Source organism: Perognathus longimembris, chromosome 7 (genome assembly GCF_023159225.1).
Source record: "Perognathus longimembris pacificus isolate PPM17 chromosome 7, ASM2315922v1, whole genome shotgun sequence".
Classification (NCBI taxonomy): domain Eukaryota; kingdom Metazoa; phylum Chordata; class Mammalia; order Rodentia; family Heteromyidae; genus Perognathus; species Perognathus longimembris.
In genome coordinates, this window is record NC_063167.1 from 20,198,186 (window position 1) to 20,212,788 (window position 14,603).

General features: G+C 43.4%; 1 protein-coding gene across 1 annotated transcript in view; it reads left to right on the forward strand.

Annotated features, from left to right (window-relative positions):
• The window catches only part of Rbbp4 (RB binding protein 4, chromatin remodeling factor), a 16,815-nt gene continuing 2,212 nt past the window's right edge, over window positions 1-14,603 (forward strand). The window contains exons 1-11 of the mRNA XM_048350783.1: window positions 1-156; window positions 746-893; window positions 4,697-4,842; window positions 6,873-7,046; window positions 7,331-7,446; window positions 8,482-8,642; window positions 8,765-8,891; window positions 9,031-9,108; window positions 11,275-11,351; window positions 12,208-12,265; window positions 12,362-12,472. Of these exons, the coding sequence (XP_048206740.1) occupies window positions 141-156; window positions 746-893; window positions 4,697-4,842; window positions 6,873-7,046; window positions 7,331-7,446; window positions 8,482-8,642; window positions 8,765-8,891; window positions 9,031-9,108; window positions 11,275-11,351; window positions 12,208-12,265; window positions 12,362-12,472 (1,212 nt within the window). The 5' untranslated portion in view covers window positions 1-140. The remainder of the gene's footprint in view (window positions 157-745; window positions 894-4,696; window positions 4,843-6,872; window positions 7,047-7,330; window positions 7,447-8,481; window positions 8,643-8,764; window positions 8,892-9,030; window positions 9,109-11,274; window positions 11,352-12,207; window positions 12,266-12,361; window positions 12,473-14,603) is intronic.

A 14,603-nucleotide genomic window follows, 5' to 3' on the forward strand; every position in this document is an offset into this window, starting at 1 on the left:
GGCGCGAAGGTGCGCGAGCCTGCCCTCACGCAGGGGCCGCAGGAAACAATAGAGGCCGCGCGCGCCGAGCGAGCGCTCGCAGCCTCCCCGCCCCTCCCGCAACGTACGACCCCGGGATCTCCCCCGGCTAGCCTGCCGCCATGGCCGACAAGGAAGGTGAGAATGCTGAGGCCTTCTCGGCAGGGCTTGGGGTGCCGAGACGGCCGTCGTGGCCCTCTATGAGGCCGAGTAGGGAGGGCAGGCCCGACTGCACCCCACGGAACGCAGCCCGACTAACGCGGCGGTGAGGGAGCTCGCCGCGGGGCGGGCGAACAGCGCGCCAGCTCCCCGAGAGCGGATGCGGGGCGCCGCCGTGGGCGGGGGGCCCCGGCGGGTGCCCGGCCCTCCTCGCGCCCGCAGCCAGTCCCTCCGCCTTCCCGGGCTTGCCTGCGCCGGTCCCTCCCTCAAAAGCCCGGTGCGCGGGCCGCCTCGCTGGTCCTGCGGACTTCCTTCGCTCGCGGGCGGGCTTCGGGGTACACGGAGCCGTCGCCCCAAACGGGTGACGGAGTGCGTGGCCAGGGCGGCTCGAGCATTTCCGGCCTGCAGAGGTGGAGAGCCGCGGTGGTGCCTGCGTCTAGGGAATTTCAGACAGATTCCCTCCATTTCAAAGTCGGAACGAAGAAGCCGTTCCCGGAGCATTGGGGAGGGTTATTTTCCCTTGTTTTGCTCTTGGCTAACTTGTTATTGTTTAAAAACAAAATTGTAGCAGCCTTTGACGACGCAGTGGAAGAGCGTGTGATCAACGAGGAGTACAAAATATGGAAAAAGAACACTCCCTTTCTGTACGATTTGGTGATGACCCATGCCCTGGAGTGGCCCAGCCTCACTGCGCAGTGGCTTCCCGATGTGACCAGGTGACAGGAACCTCTTGAACGTTACTTTGGTAGTTCTTCAATATAGATGTCACACGTTGATTTCTTCCATGTTTCTCCTCTCTTGTTGCCTCCTCCTCCCCCAAGAGACCATGTGACCAGAGCCTGTTACAACAGTTGTCTTCCTTTGCCCTGAAAGTGAAGCAGAATGTAAAATTATTTTATGAACTTACCAGGCAAGAGAAAAACGTGTTTTAAGTCCAGTTCATTCAACAAAATGTCTAAGTTAGAAATGGGCCATGGGTCTGGGTGTTATCCCTTGGCTTTTTCAAAACTTCAAGGCCAGCACTCTCTCACTTCCTTTAGAGATAAGGGTCTCCCATACTTTTCCTGCCTGGGCTCCCTTTGAACTCTAGTCCTCAGATCTCAGCCTCCAGAAGTTAGTGAGAGCTTTAGATTAACATGTTTTGAAACTACTAGATTTTCACTAGCCTGGGGATGGGGTTTAAATCGAAGGGAAAATACATACTTCTACTTGGTTGGTCCAAAAGGAAGTTACAATGTAAACTTGAAGGTAGCTGGTGATAACTATTAGTGTAGTTTGTGCACAATATGTGACTTTGGAATAATTGTTTCACTTTCCAAAATATTAGGAAATTAGATTTCGAACTAAAATTACCTCAAGAGGTAGAGTGCTGGCATTGGACCTGCCAAAAAACCCCCACAATTCATATACCCTTTATGTTTAGCAGTGTGCCAGTGACTCATGAGGCTAAAATCTGAGGATCCTGGTTCAAAGCCAGCCCAGCAGGAAAGTCTAATAAGACTCTTATCTCCAATTAACTACCAGAAAACCAGAAGTGGGGGGCTGGGAATATGGCCTAGTGGTAAAGTGCTCGCCTCGTATACATGAAGCCCTGGGTTTGATTCCTCAGCACCACATATATAGAAAAATGCTGGAAGTGGTGCTGTGGTTCAAGTGGCAGAGTGCTAGCCTTAAGCAAAAAGAAGCCAGGGACAGTGCTCAGGCCCTGAGTCCAAGGCCCAGGACTGGCAGAAAAACAAAACCAACCAAACAGAAAACCAGAAGTGGCTTTGTAGCTCAGCGGTAGAGCACTAGCATTGCGCTGAAGAGCTCAGGGACAGCACCCAGGCAGAGTTCAAGCCCCAAGACACACCAAAAAAAAAAAGGTTAAAATATAATTCTAATTTACTATAATTGTGCTAAATTGTGTGTTTTGGATCAGTGAGTACTTATGCCTGGTAAGTCTTTTTTAATGCTTCGCAGGTAATTACTGATTATTCTGGTTTGGAAAGCAACAAAATTAGGCTAAATTCCCCAAAGTGGAAGTTTACACATTCAGTGAATTTCTGCTTTAGCAGATCTGGATGAATAATACAAGGTGTGAGCAGTGTCTAAAAGTTGGGAATTACATGTTTATAAGCAGTCAGCCCTAATGTAAACTGGCCAGTCCTGGGGCTTGGACTCAGCTTGAGCACTGTCCCTGGCTTTTTGTTGAAGGCTTACACTCTACCTCTTGAGCCACAGTGCCACTTGCTGCTTTTTCTGTGTATTTGGTGCTGAGGAATCTAACCCCAGGACTTTGTGAGGCTAGGCAAGCACTCTACCGCTAAGCCACATTTCCAGCCTCCAAACTGTTTACTTTGGGGTGAGAGGACTTTCTGGTTTCGTTTTTTGTTTTGTTTTTACCAGTCCTGGGGCTTGAACTCTGGTCCTGGGTGCTAGTGCTCTACCACTTGAGAGCCACACTGCCACTTCGTTTTCTGATGGTTAATTGGAGATAAGAATCTCATGGACTTCTCTGTCCAGGCTTGCTTTGAACTGCGATCCTCATATCCCAGCCTCCTAGGTAGTTAAGATTACCACCAGCTTCCTTGTCGGCTTTAATGTGTTTTTACCCTTTAATTTTTTTCTTTTGAAACACAGCTGTAGGATCTGCAATATTCTCCCTCTTTTTTTCTTTCCTTTTTTTGCCTAACTTCATCAACAGACTTGGGATTTTCTGTTCACTGCCCTTTCCTGTTACTACATAGGGTACATACACACTACATATTCCTAGCATATTTTCCTGTCAGATTTAGACAGAGGGTGTTTCCATTGGTATCTCTAGACCCAATGTTGAGTTCTTTCTGTTTGTTTGGCTTCCTGTTGGTGTCATCTTATTTTCTTCAACATCTGATAAAATCTGCATAGTCCTTTTTGACATTTCCCCTTCATCCCTTTGATAGTATATCTGACATGTGAATATCTTTCCTAGCTAGACCAGGGGTTTTCAAATTGTGATGTACAAGAACATAATCAGCTGGAGATGTAAAATAGTGTTGTGCACCTCTAAGGTTATTGATTCAGTAGGTGTGGAGAGGACCTGATCATTTTTATTTCTAACAGATAATCCTGTGTACATCAGTACACCAAGGTTCTGGGACCACACTTTTAGTTTTGTTCTGTTTTTTACCTATCCTTGGGCTTGAACTCAGGGTCTGAGCACTGTCCCTGGCTTCTTTTTGCTCAAGGCTAGCACTCTACCACTTGAGCCACAGCGCCACTTCAAGCTTTTTCTATATATGTGGTGCTGAGGAATTGAACCCAGGGCTTCATGCATACAAGGAAAGCACTCTACCACCATATTCCCAGCCCCTGGGACCACACTTTTACATTGTTAGATTAATGCTGAAGGGAACAGTGACATTAAGCTATGTCCTTTTTAGAAACTTAGCATGATTCCTTGTTTTCCACAGCACTTTTTTTTTTTTTTGCCAGTCCTTGGGCTTGGGACTCAGGGCCTGAACATAGTCCCTGGCTTCTTTTTGCTCAAGGCTATCACTCTAGCACTACTTTTGGCTTTTTCTGTTTATGTGGTGCTGAGGAATCGAACCCAGGGCTTTGTGCATGCTAGGCAAGCACTCCTCAGCCCCAAACAATACTTTGAAGTTGACATTTAAGACAGTTTCTTGTAGTTCAGGTTGATTTCTTCTCTTAATTTCTTCCACTGTGCTTTTCTACCTCCAAAGCTAGAGGGTTTGGAGGCATGGCTCTGGTAGTAGAGCACCATCCAATGAGCGAAAGTGTCATAAGGATTTCAGGTTGGGGGAAGGGCAAAGCTAGATTTGGACTTTAGCCTTAGTTTTTTACTTAGTGATTATGTAATCATGGATTGCTTTAATTTTCCTAAACTTCAAGTATCCTCATCCTCAAATTGGAATACTATTACATAAAATATTAACACGGTGTTTGTCATGTTTGAGACCTGTTTTAGTCTCTTTTTGCCAGTTCTGGGGCTTGAACTTGAGGCCTGAGCACTGTCTCTGAACTTTTTTGCTCAAGGCTAGCACTCTACCACTTGATCCACAGTTCTGCTTCTGGGTTTTCATTGGGGTAAGAGTCTCAGGGACATTCCTATATGGTCTAGCTTTGAACTATGATTTTCAGATCCTAGCCTCTGTCTAGGATTACGGGTGTGAGCCACTGCCACCTTGCCTTGAGTTTTATCACTTAACCAAAAGTAGTCCTTTTTGTTTTTTCTTTTAAATCTAAACCCCCATATTTTACGTACCATTCATGTAGTATACTGTTTTTTCCCTCTGTGTCTCTCTTATCTCTTTCCCTCCCACCTTACCTAAGATTACCACTATTTTTGTTTACATAGTGTTCTTGCCTTTGGGGAGTCAGATAGGGTACTAGGGATTATATTGACACTATGTTAAAAGTAGATCTTTAATGGCTTTTCCTATTCAAAATCTAGATGTTATGGTGAATTTTTCATGTGTGTGATATTTCTTGCTGTTACTAATTAATAAGTGACTACTGTGCATTACTATTACAGACCTGAAGGGAAAGATTTCAGCATTCATCGCCTTGTCCTGGGGACACACACATCGGATGAACAAAACCACCTTGTGATAGCCAGCGTACAGCTCCCCAATGATGATGCACAATTTGACGCATCACACTATGACAGTGAGAAAGGAGGTATGAATATTAAAAGATTATGTATAGGTTTTTTGAGTTATTGCAAGAAAGATAAACCAATGTGATAAAGGAGCCTCTTAAGTTAGAAATAAAATTTAAGCGTGGAAAAGCTGAGTTTGCAATCTAAAAGTAATGTTCAACTCATGCTTAACTGCTTTTCCTCTAGGTTTCCCTTTAGTAAAATGGAATAGCCAAGTGCAAGTGCCTCATACCTTTAACCCTAGCTACTCCAGAGGATGAGATCTGAGGATTACAGTTGGAAGCTACCCTGGGAAAGAAATCTGAGACTCTTGTCTCCAGTTAATCAGCAAAAAGCTGAATGTGGAGCTGTGGCTCAAGTGGTACATTGCTAGTTAGCTTTTGGCAAACCAAAAAAGAAAAAAAGAGGGACAGTGCTCAAGTCCTGAGTTCATGCCCTAAGACCAGCACCAAAGGAAAAAAAAAAGATGTAGAATTTCTGCAATAGAAGCAAAGACCTCCTGTATTTATTACTGTGTGTTCTCAGGGGAGATATTGGTGAAAATTGGTTCATGGCTCTGAGTGAGTATAAATCTTACTCATTGAAGCCAGGCACTGGTGGTTCACATTGGTAATCCTAGCTACTCAGGAGGTCTGAGTTCTAGAAAACAGTTTGAAACCAGCCTGAGCAGAAAGTCCATAAACCTCCACCTCCCAATTAACCAGCAAAAAAACTGGGTTCAACGTATGGTACAAGTGGTAGAATTCTAGCCATAACACCAGTACCACAAAAATAACCAAAAACATCTTTTCCTAGTTTTTGCCTACCTGATTTGTTTTGACTCAAGACTAATTTGTAAGTGTAAGTAGGGATTGTTGGGGGCATGGCTCAAGTGGGTAGAGCACTTTTGTATCAAGTTTGAAGCCTAAAGCACAACCCAAAGTTACCAAAACAAAAAAAGATAGGAGTTCTTGTGTCTCACGCTCTTCAAAAGGAAAGGCATGGGGAGGGGCTGGGAATATGGCCTAGTGGCAAGAGTGCTTGCCTCCCATACATGAAGCCCTGGGTTCAGTTCCCTAGCACCACATATACAGAAAATGGCCAGAAGTGGCGCTGTGGCTCAGGTGGCAGAGTGCTAGCCTTGAGCAAAAAGAAGCCAGGGACAATGCTCAGGCCCCCAATTCAAACTCCAGGACTAGCAAAAACAAAAAGGCATGGGAAGAACATGGGATGATCTTTTAATCCAATCCAGAGTTTCAAATAAATCATGTGAAGATGGACCCCCCCCAGTACCTAATATTGTAGTTTAATAGTCAATAAAACAATAACTTGCTTATTCAGCTTCCATGTTTGTACCTCAAGTGAGATTTGTAAACTGTTCATCATGAATCTGCTTTTGAAATGAATTGGTAGTCTTAGTTTCTTTTTATTATTACCATCTTTTAAATAGTTCTGCAAAGGGGTTTCAGTTCATCAGTGTCACCCCTTTCATTGTTCTACCCTACTTAATTTAGCAAATAAGAATATTTGGGGGCTGGGAATATGGCCTGGTGGCAAGAGTTCTTGCCTCCTATACATGAAGCCCTGGGTTTGATTCCTCAGTACCACCAATGTAGGAAATGACCAGAAGGGGTGCTGTGGCTCAAGTGGTAGAGTGCTAGCCTTGAGTAAAAAAGAAGCCAGAGACAGTGCTCAGGCCCTGAGTTCGAGGCCCAGGACTGGGGGAAAAACAAAAAGAATATTGGGTATTGGGGCTGAAAATGTGGCTTAGTGATAGGAGTGCTTGCCTGGCATACATGAGGGCCCTGGGTTCCATTCCTCAGTACCACATATACAGAAAAAGCTGGAAGTGGGGCTGTGGCTCAAGTGGTAGGGTGCTATAGGCCTTGAGCAAAAAAGAACTCAGGGACAGTGTCCAGGCCCTGAGTTCAAGTCCCAGCACTGGTAAAAAAAAAAAAAGTTTGTTAATACTTGTTTGCTGGGAAAGGCTTTACCTGTGCCCTTACATACTGAGTGATACATACAGAATAGCTCTTATTTTTCTCTCACTTAATACTCAATTTGTTTACAGAATTTGGAGGTTTTGGCTCTGTTAGTGGGAAAATTGAAATAGAAATCAAGATTAACCATGAAGGAGAAGTAAACAGGGCCCGTTACATGCCTCAAAATCCTTGCATCATTGCAACAAAGACTCCATCCAGTGATGTTCTTGTTTTTGACTACACAAAACATCCTTCTAAGCCAGGTATTGCTTCTTTTTTTAGGTTCACTTATTCTAAGTTTAATTACTTCCTGGAATTTATGTTGATTGATGTGAATAGTTTTCTTGCATATTCCTTCAAATGGAAAGAAAATGCCTTACTATATAGAACAGAATGATTGTACCACTTAAACATGTTAGCTATAACTTTTTTTCATTGTTTGTGAATGTTAAGAAGCTTTAGACATCACCATCAGTGTTTTGTTTTGCTTAGTAGACCCAAAGAAACAGTGGACTTGATTGTCTTGATATGTTTGTTAACTTTGCAGACCCTTCTGGAGAGTGCAACCCAGACTTACGTCTCCGTGGACATCAGAAGGAAGGCTATGGGCTTTCTTGGAACCCAAATCTCAGTGGGCACTTACTTAGTGCTTCAGATGACCATGTGTGTATATTTGCAAAACTATTTTTGAAGCAAATCTGGGCTAGTTTCTTTGCACGGGGCTGGCCTAGTGAGAATCTTTTTTTTTGGCCAGTCCTGGGCCTTGGACTCAGGGCCTGAGCACTGTCTTAGCACTCTGCCATTTGAGCCACAGTGCCCCTTCTGGCTGTTTTCTATATATGTGGTGCTGGGGAATTCATGCATACAAGGCAAGCAAGCACTCTTGCCACTAGGCCATATCCCCAGCAGTGAGAATCTTTTTATAATTTTTTTTCCTGGTCCTGGGGTTTGAACTCAGGGCCTGGGCATCGTCCCTGAGCCTCTTTGCTCAAGGCTAGTGCTCTACCACTTGAGCCACAGCACCACTTCCAGCTTTTTCGGAGTAGTTTATTGGAGATGAGAGTCACACACTTTTCTGTCCAAGCTGGCTTTGAACTGCGATCCTCAGTCTCCTGAGTATCTAGGATTATAGGCAGGAGCCACTAGCTCCTGGCCTTTTGTATAATTCTAAATTTAACTTTTAAGATAGAGGCTGAATGATCTTGAAATACAACACAACTATGCATAAGGAATCTCAAAGCTGTTGACAATAGAGGAATGGGAAGCAGGGAAAGAAATAGATAGGGCTTATTGTAAACAAAGTAAATATGTGCACAACTGAAAAACCTATGTGAAACACCTTGATACAGTTAATATTCACTAACAAAAACAATGAAGTCAAGTTGTGGCTCAAGTGGTAGAATGCTAGCTTTGAGCAAAACAGCTCAGAGACAGCAGCTAAGCTCTGAGCTCAATCCCCAGTATTGGCCAAAAATAAAAAGAATGACAGGGAGATAAAATGGAGTAGGGGTACCAGCATGAAGAGGGCAGAGAAAATGAGTTTGCTTGAGGATGAATATTGTGGTAGTAGTTTATTTGAAAGGGAGACAAGTATGGGGGAAAGATAAGAGTAAGCTTGATGGAGTACATTGTATACATATATGGAAATCTCACAGTGAAACTCTGCATAACTAATGTATGCTAATTTTAAATTTTAAGACCATCTGCTTATGGGACATCAGTGCAGTTCCAAAGGAAGGAAAAGTGGTAGATGCGAAGACCATCTTCACCGGACATACAGCAGTAGTAGAAGATGTTTCCTGGCATCTCCTTCATGAGTCTCTTTTTGGGTCAGTTGCTGATGATCAGAAACTTATGATGTGAGTAGAACGCATTATCTAGTTTTTATTCACACATTATTTAAGTTTTATATTAGTCACCATTTCATGCTTTTTTCCATTTGCTCTTTTTCTTTTTTTTCCTTTTTTTTTAATAACTAAAGTTGGGATACTCGTTCAAACAATACTTCCAAGCCAAGCCACTCAGTTGATGCTCACACTGCTGAAGTGAACTGCTTATCTTTCAATCCTTATAGTGAGTTCATTCTTGCCACAGGATCAGCTGACAAGGTCAGTTTGGTTTATTTTAAAGGAATAATAAATAGGGTAAATTTCTCTAGAATTTTTTTTAAATGTGCAGAGGTCTTTCAGTTAATGGATTTTCTTTCTCTTAACAAAAACATTATTGATCTTATCTTTTTGTGCATAGACTGTTGCCTTGTGGGATCTGAGAAATCTGAAACTTAAGTTGCATTCCTTTGAATCACATAAGGATGAAATATTCCAGGTAAGGGAAGTCACTACTGGGTTTTTGTGTGTGTTTGTATGCATGTGCTTTTTTTTTTTTTTAAGACTGTCTGGGAAGTGAATGGGTACACTTGTGCTAACATAACTAAAAGTAACGGATAACAGAATTCTTATTTGTGCCATTCCTATTTCCGATCCATGAGAAGATAATAGTAGTTAGTAGATATCTACTCTTGAAATGTTAACAAAGCCTAATGTTAATGTGGTGGTACACACCTGTAATTCCAGTATACGGAAGACTGAGGTAGGAAGATTGATAGTTGGAGGCCATTATGTGCTCCACAATGAGGTCCTGGGCCACCTTGCTCAGAAAGATTAGTGCCTGATTTAATGTGCCATACTTGTTCCTGTTTCTTCCCTTCTTTTTTTTGGCCAGTCCTGGGCCTTGGACTCAGGGCCTGAGCACTGTCCCTGGCTTCTTTTTGCTCAAGGCTAGCACTTGCCACTTGAGCCACAGCGCCACTTCTGGCCATTTTCCGTATATGTGGTGCTGGGGAATCGAACCCAGGGCCTCGTGTATACGAGACAAGCACTCTTGCCACTAGGCCATATCCCCAGCCAAACTTTTTTTGTTTTGTTTTTGTTGCCAGTCCTGGGGCGTGGACTCGTGGCCTGAGCACTGTCCTTGGCTTCTTTTTGCTCAAGGCTAGCTAGTATTCTACCTCTTGAGCCATAGAGCCAGTTCTGGCTTTTTTTATATATGTGGTGCTGAGGAATTGAACCCAGGGCTTCATGTATACGAGGCGAGCATTTTACCACTAGGCCATATTCCCCAGCCCTTCTTCCCTTTTTTGGAGGTGGGGGGGTGGGGGGGGCCAGTCCTGAGGCTTGAACACAGCCAGCCTGGGTTTTGTCCTGGAGCTTTTTCCCCTCAAGGCTAGTGCTCTACTGTGAGCCACCATCCTTTTGGTCTTTGTGGTGAACTAGAGGTTAGAGTATCATGGACTTTTCTGCCTGGCTTTGAACCTTGATCCTCAGATCAAGCCTTCTGAGTAGCTAGGAATACAGGCTTGAGCCACCAGCACTCAGCTCCTTATTCTTTTTCTTTTTTTTTTGGCCAGTCCTGGGCCTTGGACTCAGGGCCTGAGCACTGTCCCTGGCTTCTTCCTGCTCAAGGCTAGCACTCTGCCACTTGAGCCACAGCGCCACTTCTGGCCATTTTCTGTATATGTGGTGCTGGGGAATCGAACCCAGGGCCTCATGTATATGAGGCAGGCACTCTTGCCACTAGGCCATATCCCCAGCCCCTTATTCTTTTTCTTTATAGCTTGGACCTGTGTTTGGTTTTACACAAGCCTAAACTGTTAGCTTCATATCTTCTACTACAGCAGTTTAGGTTTGTTTCTTCTTCTTTTTTTTTTTTTTTTTTTCTTTTTTTTGGGCCAGTCCAGGGGCTTGGACTCCGAGCCTGAGCACTGTCCTTGGCTTTTGCTCTGTCTCGACCCACAGAGCCACTTCTGGTTTGTTCTGTGTCTGTGGTGCTGAGGAATCTAACCCAGGGCTTCATGCATACAAGGCAAGCACAAGTTTAAGGCCAGCCAGGGCCACCTAGACCCTGTTGGAAAAACAAAAGGGGATGAGTGTAATGGAACACATCTATAATCCCAGCTACTTAGGAGGCCAAGATCAGGAGGATCTCTGGTTAAAATCAGCCCATGCAGAAAGTTAGCAAAACTAACCCAAGCCAGGAAGCCAGGGATGATGACATACCCCTGTAATTCAAGCTACATGGGTGGAATAGCTAGAAGAATCTCGGTGCAAGGATAGTCCTAGGCAAAAACATAAAACCTATTCAGGAGATATCCTGAGTTCAATCCCATAAACCCTTGTTCTGCTACTGAGCTGCACACCCAGATCAATGAAAAGATAAAGTACTAAAGATGAGTATTGTCTGTGTCATCTGCATTTTAGTTCTTAGGCCAAAATTGGATTGCATTTGACTAAAGGCCAGAATTAGACATGATTAAATATGCTCTTCAGAAATATAAGATGAGGTTGAATAGATGCTTTTATCCTAGGTCTAATAATAAGTTTTCATAAAAGAAATGAGCTACTGGTTTTAATTCTTTTGTTTATAATTGTTAATTTTAGGTAATTTTTTTTCTTTAATTTTCTAGTTCATGACTTTCTTCATTCTTACATGTAGGTTCAGTGGTCCCCTCACAATGAGACTATTTTGGCTTCTAGTGGTACTGATAGAAGACTGAATGTCTGGGATTTAAGGTGAGTCTTGGGTCTGTTCTCCATGCTAATGCTGCTTTCTATGAAGTTACTACCTTTATTTGCACTTTCCAATGATAGTTACACAGGATAAAACTTTTTGTTTTTGCCAGTCCCAGGGCTTGAACTCAGGGTCTGGACTCTGTCCCTGAGCCTCTCTTTGCTCAAGGCTAGCATTCTCCCACTTTACCACAGCGCCACTTCTGTCTTTTTCTGTTTATGTGGTACTTAGGAATTGAACCCAGGGCTTCATGCATGCTAGTCAAGCACCCTACCAGTAAGCCATATTCCCAGCTCCAATTAGCTTTCTTTATGTTCAGTACTGGGCCTTGAACTTAAGACCTGGGGGGACACTTGCACTTTTTTTTATTTTTATTTTTTGCCATTCCTGGAGCTTGAACTCAGGGCCTGGGCATTGTCCTTGAGCTTTTTTGCTTAAGGCTAGCACTGTACCATTTGAGCCACAGGACCACTTACAACTTTTTCTCTTTATGTGGTACTGAGGATTCTAACCCATGGTTCATGCATGCTAGGCAAGCACTCTGCCACTAAGCCACCTTCCCAGCCCCGCCCCCCCCCAAGCTTCTTTTTGCTCAAGGCTGGTTAGTACTCTACCACTTGAGCCACAGTCCCACTTCCAGCTTTTTTTGTTTATGTGGTGCTGAAAAATCCAATCCAGCTTGCATGCTAGGCAAGCACTCTACCCCTAAGCCACATTCTCAGCCCATAAAACTTGTTTTGGGTGGGGAATAATACCAGGGTCAACCTCAGGGCCTTGAACTTGCTAGGTAGGCAATGTACCATTGAGTCATACCTCCAGCCCTTCCTTTAAACTTTGTTAAATTATCTTTTGTGCTAGTAAAATTGGAGAAGAACAATCCCCAGAAGATGCAGAAGATGGCCCACCAGAGTTGTTGGTATGCTATAAGTATTGAGACATTGAATAGTCACTTTTATTCATAGTTTGTATATAAAGTCTTCTGTCTCCATTTTAATATGTTTGTTCTTTTCAGTTTATTCATGGTGGTCACACTGCCAAGATATCTGATTTCTCCTGGAATCCCAATGAACCTTGGGTGATTTGTTCTGTATCAGAAGATAATATCATGCAGGTGTGGCAAATGGTAAGCATTTTCAACTGCCTTTTGTGTGTATGTGTGCACACCAGTGTGCCCATACTGGGGCTTAAACTTGACCTCATGGTCTCACTTGGCTTTTTCTCTCAAGGCTGACACTCTACCTCTTGAGCCAAACCTCCACCTGTCTTCATCTTATTAATACAAGCATGTACACAAGGAGGTATATCAAAACATAATTTCCCTCTGTATCCTAGTTTTACATTATTATCCTTTTGTGAATTTTCAGAGCACCCAGAATTTAGTAAAAAAAAAAAAAATACAACTTAAACCAAGTGAAGAACATAAGTTGTAGATTTGTACTTAACAGTGGGGCTCCAGGTTCAGTCTTCAGCTCCCTTCCCCCAGTTTACAACTTATAATTTATAGTTATACAAAATTATAAAGCACCTGAGGAACATTTTTGATTGACCTTAATGTGAAGAAAAACATTTTAATCAAAATACCATTAGTAAAGATAAGCCATCTGGGGCTGATGGCTCAAACCTGTAGCACTAGCTACTTAGGAGGCTAAGAGCCAAGGATCAGGCCTTAACCACCAAAAGGCTGGAAGTGGAGCTGTGACTTGTTGTAGAGTATTATCCTTAAGCAAATAAAGCAAAGGGGATAGTACCCAAACCTTAAGTTCAGCTCCGGTATTATTGGCACAAAAGCAAAAGAAATAAACACATCCTAGCACTCCGGAAGCCAAGACAGGAAGAGTAGGCATTCTAGAACCACCTATTTAAAAAACATGAAAATGGGGGCTGGGAATATGGCCTAGTGGTAAAGTACATGAAGCCCTGGGTTCGATTCCTCAGCACCACATACACAGAAAAAACTGGAAGTGGTGCTGTGACTCAAGTGGTAGAGTGCCAGCCTTGAGCGGAAAGAAGCCAGGGACAGTGCTCAGGCCCTGAGTTCAAGCCCCAGAACTGGGGGGAGCCGGTGGGGGGACACAAAACAAAAACATGAAAATGGCTGAGTGAACCTTGTGGTAGGTAGAATGCTTGTCTTCAGGTGTGAGATCCTAAGTTTAATCTATAGTATTCAGTGCCAATGTGTGGAATGTGAAAGTGTGTTCAGAAGCATAGTATTTTCATAGTAAAATCTGTATATCTAGTAATCATGTTTAGATGTAGATAAGATTTTGTCTTTACTGAACATGAACTCTTTTTATGCCTATCTTGGGGTTTGAACTCAGGCCCTTAAGCTTTTGCTTAAGGCTAGCGCCCTACCACTTAACTACATTTTCAGCCTTTTGGTGCTTAATTGGAGATGAGTCTCATGGACTTTACTGCCTGGGATGGCCTTGAATTGAGGTTCTCAGATCCCAGCTGCCTGAATAGCTAGGATTATAGGTGTGAGTCACTGGCACCCAGCATATAAACTGTTTTGTTATTATTCCCTAAACAATATAGTATAGCTATTATTTACATAGGATTTCTATTCTATTACGATACTGTGGGTAGTGGAGAGATGGTTGAAGGGTATACAGGTGATGTACGTCTCTCTTTAAACCATCATCCTCCTGGTCTCAGCCTCCTCTGAGTAGCCAGAGGATTACAGGCATGGACTACCAGTGTTGGGTTTGTAGTTGTTGTTGTGATGGAAAAGTGAACTGGGCTGCCTTGGATAAAAGGCCAGAACTGGGGCTGGGGATATAGCCTAGTGGCAAGAGTGCCTGCCTCGGATACACGAGGCCCTAGGTTCGATTCCCCAGCACCACATATACAGAAAACGGCCAGAAGCGGCGCTGTGGCTCAAGTGGCAGAGTGCTAGCCTTGAGCGGGAAGAAGCCAGGGACAGTGCTCAGGCCCTGAGTCCAAGGCCCAGGACTGGCCAAAAAAAAAAAAGGCAGAAAAACAAAAGCAATAAGCCAGTTGTGGGTGTCTCATACCTATAATCCTATCTACTCAAGAGGCTGAGATCTGATTATCACAATTCAAAGCCAGTCTGGGCAGGCAAGTCTGTGAGACTCATCTTCAATTAACCAGCATTGAGATTTGGAACATATATGGTTTAAGCAAGGTTTTTATTTAACTTTACAATTCAGTGTTTTTTGTTAGTTGTGCACACATCACCCCAATAAGTTCTGTTGCTTCAAAAAGAAACCCTATTCCCTATAAACAACTGCCTT